The 14,713-nt window shown below is 40.6% G+C and overlaps 1 protein-coding gene across 1 annotated transcript in view; it reads right to left on the reverse strand.

The window, feature by feature from the left end:
- LOC124255368 overlaps window positions 1-14,713 on the reverse strand; it is a 49,018-nt gene that overhangs the window by 20,109 nt on the left and 14,196 nt on the right. The window contains exons 2-7 of the mRNA XM_046689266.1: window positions 6,836-6,928; window positions 5,746-5,904; window positions 4,093-5,014; window positions 2,723-2,965; window positions 2,146-2,312; window positions 773-973 (exon numbers count right to left, since the gene is read on the reverse strand). Of these exons, the coding sequence (XP_046545222.1) occupies window positions 773-973; window positions 2,146-2,312; window positions 2,723-2,965; window positions 4,093-5,014; window positions 5,746-5,904; window positions 6,836-6,928 (1,785 nt within the window). The remainder of the gene's footprint in view (window positions 1-772; window positions 974-2,145; window positions 2,313-2,722; window positions 2,966-4,092; window positions 5,015-5,745; window positions 5,905-6,835; window positions 6,929-14,713) is intronic.

A 14,713-nucleotide genomic window follows, 5' to 3' on the forward strand; every position in this document is an offset into this window, starting at 1 on the left:
TCATTTTATTTTTGTTTGTCCTGTTTATCATGATATACGTCTTAGATATTTTTCTTACTTACACGTGGACACTATCAGTCACAGAGAGAATCTTGTAAGAATGCTACAGTCCTCCGATGTTTTATTGTTAATAAACCTGGCAAATTTTGTGAAAGACGCTGTCAGTCTACGATCGTCATATCTTTAAAATTTAGGAAATGCAGCACCAATTGTAAATATTTGCAAATAAGATGTACGTGGGCCTGAGGCCTTATCACTGAAATATATGAATGAAACGATTCGTACAAATGGTTTTGTCAGGTTTCGTCATTCTATTGACCCACACAAGAAGCTTTTGGTCTCCCGTTTCTCGAATAATTCAGTACCAGGTAGAAGACGGCATCAATACTTACATTTTCTTTTGAGGTGCTGATCAATATTTTCCTGCGTTAGTAAGGGCGATCAGATATCTTCAGATATGTTCTGAATTAACCATTTTCATAATTATATGAAATTTACGCTGAAATTGTACAATGCACCACTCCGCCTGTGTCGTGAGCATGTGTTCATGATTCACCATCAATTCGTCTGTGAGTGAGTTTAGTTTTACGCCGCTTTTAGCAATATTCCAGCAATAACACAGCGGTGGACACCAGAAATGGGCTTCACACATTGTACCCATGTGGGGAATCGAACCCGGGCCTTCGGCGTGACTAGCGAACGCTTTAACCACTTGGCTATCCCAGCGCCACAAATTCGTCAGTGATAGATACATGTATGTCTGTGCCATTACCTTATAGTTGTAATGGCCTGTTTCACCTTCTGATATTACAGCACTTCTCTCTGTCCAGTAGATCGGAATCGGTCGACCAAGGTACGTCACGTTCAGTGACTTATTTCGTTTGGCGTTGATGTTTTTGGCTGTCACCCCAACGTTGAACTGAAAGCGGAATTTCCGCTGCCAAATTCGCCCTGTATCAGGCTCGACGTCGATCTAGAGAAGGAAAAGGAAAGAGATTTAGTTTCACTTCACACCAGTTTCACTTCAAGTTCATAAAGATTTCACCCTTGACACCCATTATTGTCAGAAATAACGAAAAGGAAATCGTATGCCGAAGGAAGTTGTAATATAGATTTAACTCGTGTATTAGTTATATCAAATTACACATATATTGGTTGTATGTAATTCTTACTCATCCGTTGAAGATATCACTTTTTTATAAACGTACAATGTTATTACACATTGTGTAATAACATCGCGTGCTGCCAGAACTATTTGCACTCGGTCACATGTACAAAGTCGGCTGTCATTCACTACACATGTCGCGATAATAACTGTTCTTTGCTCCGTTGCGTGTAATAGCGTTATATAAAATATGTTGGTTGAAGTCATTTGGTCCCTTTTTTATACTCCTTGTTTAACTTTTAAAACTCAAATCAAACAGACTATGCTGCCAATCATAAATGAAATGTATTCATACGCGTGACCCCTGTAATGAAAGCGCAATGCACTCGTTCTGTAAGTTGAATTCTAAGATATTATTCTGCTAATGTTGGGTGAGTAATAATTTATGAAACGGGTAAATGCTTTGGTGTTTACCAAACCATTCACCCGTTTCATAAATATGGTATTACACGAGACGTGGTTTAAGACTCTCTGTTTCAACCCGAGTCATTTCAAGGTGGCAGGATACTCTGCTCAACCATCCATCGTTATAAACACATACTCAGATTGGGTAGGATCTGGCACACTCTGTACTGATAATGAAGTCAACTTATTCACTATATTTGTATATGTGATTGAAATCACAGCCGCACGTCAATACTGTCATAAAGCACAAAAAGTGACCGACTTTACTCTCAAAAGTAACTACATCTTGTACCACAGTTTCGTAGCCGGATTCACTGACCTGGCAAACCAGGTCGTCTAAAGCAACGTATTTCGCTTGGTAGAGTTAAGTTCCACCGTGATTATTTTTCTTGGTTCAACAATTACATCTGAACTTGTGGATTTCACACCAGTTTCACTTCAAGTTCTCTTCCCACTTCAAGCCCACACGACGGGATATAACTGAAATTTGGTTCAAACGGCGTCAAACAAACTAGCTCGCATCAGTAGTGCGATCCATTAAGATCATAGCGCATCAGAGATAACAGGATACTTACAGATGATATATGCTTTGAGACGGCCCCTCCGGACTGAGATCCTGTGGGGTAAGACCCGGACGAGTAGACGAAGTGGGGGTTGCTCATCCATACAAGGTAGGAATAGAGGCCCGTCATGTTCTGCACACCATCGTGGACGTCATAAGATCCATGGCTTGTAAATGTGTCTACAACAATCAGGTAAATTAGGTCTGCTCCGGATAAATCAAAGATAACTCAAGATGTCAGGTACAAAGAACTTAAACAAAGTCTTCGTGGAGTGGTGGAAAATTATATTATTTAACACTTTCTCAGTACAAATTCTAGTACTTTTGTTGGGTGGAGTCTCATCCGGGATTCGAACCCACTCCCCCAGAGTCAGGCACCTAATCGCCAGCACACAAAGCCGTCTAACCCGCCTAGCCATCGCGGCTTCCTGTATGTTTAAGTAAATAGTGACTATCGATGCAACGGACATATTTGTATTACTCCAATAAGTTTGCCTTATCCAGAGAATATTGTTAAATTTCGTATGTTCGAACCCCTTTTGTGAGCGAGGTTTGTTATGAAGATGAACCATATGTGACATAACACTTACCGTTAGCCATGGAGAATGTATAAACAACATTGTTGAACAGAGTGGACTGGGTTTGACTGTTAAAATGCACTCTCCTCCAGACTTTTGGTATGTAGACTTTGGGAGACTGCAGTGTTGGCTGACAAGCTACACATGCTTGAAGTAGACCACACGCTGGTACAAAGTCCGTGTGTGAGGACAAATACACATTCATTTCACTTGCTTTAAGAAGACGTTTGGGGGCGAAATGACTTCCGTTGATTTCTAAAATACAAAAACTAGTTTTCAATAACTGAAATTAGACGCATTCACACACAACAGGTATTCATAACAGAATATAGTGAACTACGGTTATAACGAACTCAAAGGGACCACTATTGTACAGTGTGCGAAATAGCCTCTGGCCCGCTAGCCCGTGGCTAGTAAAAGTCCAGTCGGGCCAGTAAATCTCCACAGTCACTGGCCCGACTGTCAAGTGAATTTTCATGGGTTCATTTTTTTTTATATATCCCTCTCTCCGATTTGTTAAGTTATATTACACTTTTAAATCATGCAAGATTATGGCCGGATATATGATGATATTTTACCTTTTTGTAATATTTTGCTTAGTTTCTACATTCAAATTTCGAGCTAGTGAATTATTTTGTGGGCTAGTAGCTTTCAGGCATAGCTAGCTGGCTAGCACAATTTGGAAACTATTTCGCACACTACTATTGTAGTTCGTTATAACAGTAGTTCGTTATACCCATTTCGACTAGATATACAGGAAGGGGCGGGGAACAAAAACAGTTCGTTACATCCGTTAATTCGTTATAACCGTAGTTTGCTATACGCATTTCGACTAAAATACACAGCAAGGGGCATGGAACAAAAACAGTTCGGTATATCCGTTAATTCGTTATAACCGTAGTTCGCTCTAAACGTAGTTTACTGTACTCTCATACTATGCATCCGACTGTGACTTGTGAAGCTTATTGTATATAATACACCGCCGATACACGTTCACTTTACATCTAAATGTCACTAAAAAGGTCCGATCCCTATCCATGCATATTGTCAACATCGTTATATCCAAATCTAAATGTGTCCTGCTTGAAATATCCAAATTTAACATGCATTTTTCGACAATCAAACATTGTTCAGCCAAGGGGTACACTGGACACAAGAAATAAGGCTGGCACAGGTAAGTGCTTTCATTATTTTTTAAGCATAGCAGACTTCATACTAGATACTTATTTGAAGTATCGGTCCGGGTTCGATTCCCGAAAGGTGGTTACAATGTGTGAGTCCCGTTTCTGGTGTCACCCGGCGTGATGTTGCTTTAATATTGCAAAAACGGCATAAAACACAACTCACCCACTCACCCTCTTATACGATGACGTGGCACTTACTTTTAACCATCATGTTATTGTCAATGTTCCGATCCTGAAGACACGTGGCCAGTGTCCAGACTGAACTCACTTCACTTCTAGACCCTTCACTGGACCCCTGACTCGGACCCAGGCCCGACCCTAGACTCGACCAAGGGTCCGAAAACACACCTGGCACAAAAATGGACACGTCATCTGGACCTTTCCGGACGTACCCAAACGCCAGATCCGACTGATTTCTGGTTGTCACCAGATCGTTCTGGAGACTTACAATGGCAGCTTCGTGAACAAATGCAGCTATATGTGATAAGATGAACGCTGTTAAAGCTTCTATATAGGCAGTTGATAGTAGTATGTTGCTGGGAAGGACAAAGCAATGGCTAGGATTTTGCTGGCTGCATAGAAAATGTTGCATTTGAGCAGAGAAATTTTGAAAGCACGACACAGATCCCAAGCTGTAAATCTTCAATAAGGATATAATACCACAGCTGACGTTTGAGTTCACCGCATCGGAACCACTGGAGGCACAAGCTATATGACGCGCCCATGATAAACACTCCGAATAAGGCGAGTTACCGTTCTTGAGCAAAGATGGCGTTGTTAATAAATTATATATCCCAACCATCTCTTCTTCGGTGAAAGATCTTTGACCTCTCTCAGTCAATATCTCAGATTTATATGACGTGTCGTTTTTACGAATCCATACACCAAATGACAAGTCGTTCAAGTGTGTGGTCGAAGGTAATTTAGTCGACCAAACTGTATCACATGTAGCAGTCAAACATCCCAAGGCGGGGAGTTTGTCGGTGATGTTTTTGGACACATCAATGCCAAGGTCAACCATGGCTGTTGTCAGGGTTGCAGGGATCGCTTCAAAAGTGTAATCCGATTCCGACCCAAAACTTGTCGTCTTTTGAAGAAAATCCTGGTTGATAACCGTCAACTGTAAATATAAGTATAGAATCTATGAATGTTTTCAATCATTAAAAGGATTTTAAGAAACTCTGGTGACAAAACATATACCTCATTTCAGTACGGCATCCCTCAGATCATAAAAAGCAACATTGCACATATATTTCCTCTTCATCATTCCATTAACTATTCATGTTAGTTATATTCATATTAGACACTGCACCAGAAAAACACACACACACATGTCAAGAATTTGTTGACGAAAAGGGAGGAAATCACCTCTGCTATAGATGGCCCCAAATAAAAAACACTATATATGGCTCCAAATACTATCTCTTATACAGATGGCTCCAAATATCACTTCTTCAGATGACTCCAAATAGCATCTTTACTACAAAAGGCCCCCAAATCATTTCTACTACAGCTGGCTCAAAATGGCACCCCTACTTCAGATGGCTCTAAATAGCACCTCTACTTCAGATGGCTCCAAATAGCACCTCTACTTCAGATGGCTCCAAATAGCACCTCTACTTCAGATGGCTCCAAAACGCACCTCTCGGGCTCGCTTTTCAAATCAATCACACCCTTAAAAAGGACTCATGTTCAAGCGGAGTTAAGCGCGACCCATCACTGAAAGAATGTGGACCACTTAAAGGTTACAACTGTCTCCCTGAGCAGCAAACCTACATCCACCCCGCTACAACTTCCACGCCGTTATATACTTGGTACACTTGGTAATTTATCAAGTTTATACAGCTTTACCGGTTCTTGTTCTGTGCAGTCGAAACCGCACTCGTAGGCAGTGAGATCGGCATCAAACACGTTTCGTCGCCACAGCTTCATCCACACCTCGTTGACGTTGAATGTGATGTCAGTTTTCTCCTCCGTCTCTCGGTACACGTACGGACCCCTCTCTTTCACCTGTTTTATTAACATTTACATTCCCGAATCAAAACTGTCTTCATTGCATTATTTATAATCAGCCAATTTGGAGTTGGGCATCTAAATTCGTCCAGGTCAGAACATTAGTCATATTTCTGTACTTCGAAAACGAAATATGTCGGTCTATTCCGAAAGTAAATTAGACATACTCCGAGCTATCATAATGTTATTCATAAATTATACACCATGTCGTTTCTCAGCACCTCTTCACGGAGTTCCATTAGAGGATTTATTCGTTTGTCCGTTTTGATTATATTTTCTTATTTTTCTGTTGCTGTTTTGGGGGTTTTCTGTGTGTTTTTCGGGGTTTTTTCTTTTCTTTTTTTTGGTCAAAAACAGTTTTTGTAGCATAAACGTTGCTCAAAGGAACTTAAATCACTGGCGCAAATGATTAACTTAAATGATAATCCACTCAGGTTTATATCAATTATGTTTATGGTACTGGGAATCAATTGTCTCCGGGTTATAATTTGACATCTTTAAAGTTCCGAATGTAGAAACCCCACAACATTATAAATACTTTTGATGTCCATTCGAACAGCAAGTGTCGTAATGTTATAGCTTAGGGTGAGTGTCAGGAAATGAATCACCACCGTTGCAACACATGCGTCGATGGACTCGCAAATGTAACTGCGATCTGGATTATTTCACTGGCAAAATTATTAATGGACCAAATGTCGCTGGGATTGCATGATAGTTTTGCCAGAAATTAAAGACTATAAAACGGGTTTTTACATATTCTCTTTAGTTTATATGTCACATGTACTTTTGTCTTTCAATATATGTCCTATTTTATAATTTTTCTTTAAACTATTTTTCGCTCAGTTATAGGATATTGCCATAAAAGTGCCTCAACATATTCGGTATTGAACAGATATCAGACAGAACAGCGTCTTATTCAAACACTCACCTTTGGTTCCTCCCCGTGGTACAGGAAACCTTCTTTGTTCTCAAGCACCCAAAAATAGATGCGATTTATTCGGTTCCACTGAGATCCCGTTCTCTAAAACATAAATACGAAGGTATACTACATGGCGGTGTGTGTGAAATGAGTGTCCTACAGCGACGAGCATGTGTGCGTGCATGTGTGTTTGGCTGTTTGTACTAGTCCGGACTAGCCGGTGCTAGCCCCCTGAGTCCACTGAAGACGCATGTATAAGAAAATATGGTATATATATATGGGAAGAATACATCTTTATTTGGTATTTATTTTTTCTTTTGTTGCAATCATCTTACGTGTATAGAATTTAAAGTAAGTGAGTGAGTGAGTGAAGATTGAAAGTCACGTCGGCGATAGCTCAGCCATATCGTGACCAGAACAACTCAATAGAACAATTCAAGATAGAATGTAAACCGAAAATAATTTCAATGATCATTTGAAGCTTTTACATGTAATATTGTTATCACCATAAGAAATCTTTACATGTGACATTTTTATCATCACAAGAAATCTTTTAGATCATGCATTTTTATCGTCCTAAATACAATTTTACGTTACATTTTTAACGTCATAAGAAAGCTTTGCATGTTACATTTTTTATCATGAAAGCTTATAAACTACGCAGTAAAATAACAAAGTCTGTTAATGATGTCAGCGTGGTGTATTGCTGCCCAGTGTTGTCAGGTCCGTTATGTAAGCTGGCAATTATAACGATGTGTAGTACTTTATGAAAGGATAACACGGTAGAGGACGTGTTTCCTGTGAATACATTCATGCCAGGTTATGTGCATTGTTACAGTATTTGAATGTAACATATTCCTGTACAAAATCTAAATTTCTGCTAAATTTATAGACAACACTAAATATTGGGTGCACAGCAAATGTGTTTCACTGTGTTGTTTGTAATAAAAACTTGTCTCGTCACGATGTATTTTTAAGATGAAAGGTTTCCGCCGTCATATATATTGTACAACATTGATAATACTGTCATGAGTGACTGTGAGTGAGTTTAGTTTTACGCCGCACTCAGCAATATTACAGCTATATGGCGGCGGTCTGTAAATAATCGAGTCTGAACCAGACAATCCAGTGATCAACAGCATGAGCATCGATCTACGCATTTGGGATACGATGTCAGAGAGCCTGACCACCCGATCCCATCAGTCGCCTCTTACGACAAGCATGGGTTACTGAAGATCAACCCTAAACCGGATCTTCACGGGTCTGATCATACTGCCATGACAGTGAAGAATGTTTGATTGTGATTAAGTCAATTATGAATAAAATCAGGTAATAATTTCATTTGATACCTCAAGATTAACATGTCTTATCAAATACGAATAACTATTACGAATGAAAACATCCATCTATAGATAGCCAACGCATTGGTGCGCGAAACAATGGATACCTAATACCCACTATAGTGGTCATTCGACCACAGAACATCAATAGCTCATCAAACATGATGAAATCTATATCAGAACACATACCATTAACACACACCATTAAAACACACACTACCCACGGTGTCAGGACCACACAAGCACCGGTCACCGCAGTCGTTGTGTCTCTCACTGTCGCACAAAATGGACACCTCTTCAACTCATACCGATCGAATACAGTTATACTTAAGTGTGTTTCCGTTGGCAATGAGGTTGTGACAGCAGTTTAATTTCCGATTATAGGAAAAAGGTCCTTGGCAAATTTAGGACTTTTTTACCGAGCACCTAATTTCAACCAGTAAATGATAACGGTAATGGTAAACGTAAATACATCTCGGGAGTGTTCTCTATGTTCACGCAATTTGTAAATAGCACCAGGGAGACTATATAAATGTTGTAGAGTATCCCTGATAGCACTGACAACTATTTCGTCAGCCATAGTGATGTGTAAATGAAGAAGAATTAACTCAGCCGAACATCGCTTGAAGGGAAAGTCATTCTGTTACACACATGAGCAGTCAACTACGGTTATAACGAACTCAAAGGGACCACTACTTATAGTTCGCGTGTAAGCACTTCGACTAATATATACAACATGTGGCCGCAACCCAAAACAGTTTGTTATATCAGTTGGTTCGTTATAGTCGCGTTCGTTATAGACGCAGTATTATCGTTACGTGGGAGTTATTTCAGACCAACTAGAATACGACTTCATGTATAAAATCACATAATACTATGATTTCATTAGTTATTGAGAAAGGAATTAGCGTTTTTTCCACTATTTTAATAACCTGTTGTCTCTACCATGGAAGAGGTAAGTTTGATTTCCAAGTTAGGTTAAATCAAAGCAGGGCAAATATTCAACACTTTACGATGAAATTTAACATATATTCCTTTTGCTCTGTATAAGAATGATTTTAACTGGTGAAGAACAAAGGTAATGAACTTGTGTACAATGTTTTTCGCTTCCTACTACCCGTGGCCTCTTTATGGCATGTTCTCAGATAACTGCCAAGTGAAGACCACTGTTTTCAAAGCGTTCTATGGTCATGGTAAAATGGAGATCAAAACACTTTGTTTCAAACTTTGAGGTAATGTAAGTGTAGATTACATATATTTTATTCTCATTTGGAATCGTGTGCCTTAGCACCATGTTTACAACGTATAAATGAGAGGTAAGACTACCTCAAAAGACTATATGGTCATTCGATCACAGAACAATAGCTCATCAAACATGATGAAATCTATGTCAGAAGACACACCATTAACTCACACCACTAAAACACACACTACCCACGGAGTCAGGGTCACACAAGCACCGGTCACAAAAACCTCTGTGTCTCTCACTGTCGCACAAAAAGAAAACCGACACAACCGTTAGGGCAGGACATGTTATCCTTTTCTCGAACACCTGGTGTCTTTATTGATTTATAGTCATCCTTTCATTAAATTTTCGGGGCGGTGGGGTAGCCTAGTGGTTAAAGCGTTCGCTCGTCACGCCGAAGGCCCGGATTCGATTCCTCAAATGGTTACAATGTGTGAAGCCCATTTCTGGTGTCCCCGCCGTGATTGCTGAAATATTGCTAAAAGCGGCGAAAAACTAAACTTGCTCACTCACTGGCTATTTTATTTTGCGCAGATGCTTTATATTTCTTGGTATAACACTAGCAGTGCCAAATTTTTGGAAACTTTGGAAACAGGGACTGTACAAAGTCTGCTTGAGATCGTGCAATTACATCAGCACTAACATCTGTTCTGTGCATGGTTAAGCGGGCATGGCTCAGACTACTCGGTGGTATTAACAGATTACTGTTGCTGGTATCGATTTGCCCAACGGCCGGTATTCAGGTGTCGTTTAGAAAATGCACCTGATAACCTCTCGCTAGAACAACAAACGTCCCCACACTAACTTAGCCTTTCATCTCACTTCCGTGACTCGACGACACGTTCCCTTTTTTAATGACCCTTTCAAATAATTCAGCATGGATTCAATTTACGAAACCAGAAGTAACCAGAACATTTTTAGATGCAAGAAAGATGTACATTCAGGTGTGTAAATGAGGAAAATATTGAAACATATCGGTCTGATAATTATACCTTATTTAATGTATTTTCACGTCAATGAGAATCACTTCTACCCGGTGTGTTTTTTCCCCATGCATCTCCGGTTCACGGCCGCAATTACTGAAGGGGTCTGTTTGTCAAACAACAATACCTTTCCATGTTTCCGCTTGGCTGTTGAAAATTACCCCTATTGTCGTGACAGTTAACTGGCATAGTGCTTCATATCACCCAGGTTGATTGATTGATATCCTGTGTGAAAACATTAATGTTGTATATTTCAATATGTGTCGATATCACGGCCCTTCTAGCCGATCAGTATTACAGCCTAATGATACCTGGCACGAGGGAGCAGGACACAAACACATATTTCATGTGAGAACTTGTCAATTTCGTTCATCGACTTGATGATTTCTCTGAATTGTGGGGCATACCACACTATTACAATATGAAATGGGTTTATACTGAATGGGTATATTTTTACGCCGTGTTTACCAATATTCAAACAATATCAAAGTCGACACCATCAATGGTATAATGTGGGGAATCGAACCCGTTCTTCGGCGTGACGCGCGAACGCTTTAACCACCAGGCTACCCCACTGCCCCGTCTATCTTGAACTAAACTCATATTGTTATTATTATTCTACAAATTAAAATAAATAAATTCAGCAAAATGAGGATCTGTGTGATTATGGCCAGTTAGTTGTGTAGATCGATGCTCATGCTGTTCATCACTAGATTGTCTGGTCCAGAGTCGATTATTTACAGACCGCTGCCATATAGCTGGAATATTGCTGAGAGCGGCGTAAAACTAAACTCACTCACTCACTATGGATAGTTAGGTTCATGAATAGAGCCATCTGCTCCGTGTACACCCAGCCCAAGACAGCTAATGGGATTTCACCTAGGAAGCGCTGCTTCATTGAACTCAGGGAAGGAAGTGATGTTTTAATCACTGTGTAACACTGATGTTTTCGTCACTGCAGACACAGCACATGTCACTGTTGGGGCACTGCATGGCCTTTATCTCAGTCCATTAGACGTCGTGTTTTTCCAGTAACAGATGGTGGAGTGTGAGTGGTCAGAATACAGAAGTGCCTTGATCACTAGGTTAATGTGTTCTATGGAACCACTACCGTCATGGTACGTGATGTGGTCCCACCAAGCAACGTATTGGTGACTGCGTTATATCGACATTCTATTTTTGCACAAACATATTTGGTTCAAACTCAAAACGTTTGCTCGATAAAAGACACAGTCAGATAATAAAGTCAGATGATGTACTCGGATGATATAGTCGGGTTATGTACTCTGATGATATACACAGATAATGTACTCGGATGATATACTCAGATAATACAGAAGAAGAAGGCATATATTGTATTTTATACACCTATAGAGTCTACAATATACATAGCAACTCATACAGTTAGATGTCACATGCACTATTACATCAGATGGATATACAATATTTTCAAGGCGTTATTTCTAAAGCTTGTTGCATGTGTTAATACAGATGATAATTCCGATTGACCTATACCTAGCGATTTTCAAAGAATACATTTCTGTACGAAAGACACACAAATAAACGTGGCGTGGTAAAAGTGTTCATACAGACGGTATCGCTAACACCTGCAGCTGTGGTACTTGCGTGATGAAGCTTTTAGCACCTGGCATCGTGCATCGTAATGATCGTAATGTGTACCAACACGATGCTGAAAATTCAATGGCCACCTCACACCTATGGCACGTTTCGGCTGGCGTACCTTTATGTTACGTAATAAAGACAACAGACTCTTTATCTATGTTGACACTAATTACATAGCACTAAATACGTCGGCTGCTAATTGAGGCTCTATCACCGTATGTTTCCATACTGAGAGACTCAAGGCCGTCATAATCTGATCCCTGAAAGAGAGGTCAGGTTGAACGTTCTTATCAGCAACTTGCGTCTTGGCTTTTACGAGTGCGCGAACCATTCAGAGCGTCATATCTGATTACTATATCTCGAAAAGCGAATGTAATCGAGGCACTCCAAAGGCTACAACATAATACCGAGCTATTACATTGTTGTGGATATATTGTACATGTTGTTGTTTTTTAGGGCCTTTGGATGTTGACGTCAAATAAGGATTGTGCATATTTGTGTTCTCTTAGGATCTTTGTAAATTCCAATTTCATTAATCAGACTGTTCTAAACTCTCTACTCATACTGTATTGGACAGTGAAGTGTTCCGAGTCGCCGCCGATCAACCATAATCATATTTTTATGAGTAGTTTTCTTAGTAACGGCAGTTCAAGGTCTTCATGATCTTGGATTATCTTCGAGGTCTCTTCCCCTCTTGAGCTCTGCATCTCCCCCTACAGCTGACACGATTTCAACAAGAACTGTTGCTTCAACCCCTACAGTTGACACGATTTCCGCACGAATAGTTGTTTCACCCCCTACAGTTGACACAATTTCGACATAGATGGTTTTTTCACCCTCTACAGTTGACACGATTTCCACATAGATGGTTGTTTCACCCTCTACAGTTGACACGATTTCCACATACATGGTTGTTTCAGCCCATTCAGTTGACACGATTTCCACATAGATGGTTGTTTCAGCCCATTCAGTTGACACGATTTCCACATAGATGGTGGTTTCAGCCCTACAGTTGACACGATTTCCACATAGATGGTTGTTTCAGCCCTACAGTTGACACAATTTCCACATAGATGGTTGTTTGAGGCCATTCAGTTGACACGGGTGTCTGTTTCCGCCCATTCAGTTGACACGATTTCCATATGGATGGTTGTTTCAGTTCATTCAGTTGATACAATTTCCACATGGACATTTGTTTTACCCCATACAATTGACACGATTTCCACACCGGTAGCTGTTTCAACCCGTTCAGTTTACACGATTTCCACATGGATGGCTGCTGATGAAGCAACTTTTGTCCTTGGTCATAACGAGAAAATACCTAGTCACATTCCTACAGACATATGCTGCCTGGATGAGTATGTGGTTTAGACAGCATGAGAGGCATTGTACTTCTATTAATGTTCTATACATCCTTCACCCGTGAAGGTCCTGGTTAGAATATTGATCTTCAGTAACCAATGCTTGTCGTAAGAGGCGACTAATGGGATCGGGTGGTCAGGCTCGCTGACTTGGTTGACACATGTCATCGGTTCCCAATTGCCCATATCGATGCTCATGCTGTTGGTCACTGGATTGTCTGGTCCAGACTGGATTATTTACAGACCGCCGCCATATAGCCGGGATATTGCTGAGTGCGGCGTAAAAATAAACTCACTCACTAAACATCCTTCAGTTATACTCAGATTTTTTCAGGCGCCCCTAGCGATTGTGTTCCTGTAACCATTGTGAAAGGGGGTCGACCATTCATCCTACTTCCTGCATCCCCCACTGCATCTTCCCATGCACGTATCAAGTCTCCTTGGAGGATACAGCGTCTCCTGGTCCCCCGCACAGCTGCAATCGGCATCCCCGCCGTAGCAACCTGCACCTGAACAGCTCCCAGACGCATCAACGTCACATGATGTTATTGTCTTTCCGCAAAGGCATCGAATAAGTGACAGCGGAAGTAATTAGCCCCAGTTTTTCTGGTACGACCCGGGATTAAATCTCATAACGGTACATAATGCTTGATTGGGTTGGTTAGAAACACGTGCTATCGGGCAGGAAACAAGCATCTTACTGGCGATAAAAGTACACTCCGAGGAATTAGCTCTTCCGATCATATACGAGTCTCATCCGACATGTTGTTTCGGTCATGTCATTGCACACGTGAAAGGATACACGTTCGTTGTATGTACAGGATACATCTGGAACAGTATCACTTCACTTATTCTAAAAGCAATTATTGCTTAGCTATACATATTTAAGACGTTTTTATTGACAAACTTTGGTCAGTCACAGAGAGAACTACAGAAGACTAGGAATCACGTAGTAGCAGGGCTGGCTGATTTCGGGGTAGCCTGCGGTTCGTCACGCTGAAGGTCTGGGTTGGATTCCTCACACAGGTACAATGTAGGAAGGCCATTTCTGGTATCGTGATTAATACAGATTACAACGGTATATAAAACCTTACTATTTGTGGGCTTTGTACAAAACCTGGACAACCTGCATCAGTTGGAATTCTTCTCCCTCAGCAGACTCAAGCGTCATGGTAAAACTGTATAATACTCTAAAACGGCATTCATTGATCCAAAATACCATGTCCGTTCAGAGTCCAACAGTTCGTGAACTCTAGACATTTCCCACCCTGGCACAGCTGGAATATTGCTGCCAACCCGTGTAACAAGACTGACTCTCATGTAAGTAGACACTG

This window comes from Haliotis rubra, unplaced genomic scaffold (genome assembly GCF_003918875.1).
Source record: "Haliotis rubra isolate DU_JTF1 unplaced genomic scaffold, ASM391887v1 Scf6, whole genome shotgun sequence".
NCBI lineage: Eukaryota > Metazoa > Mollusca > Gastropoda > Lepetellida > Haliotidae > Haliotis > Haliotis rubra.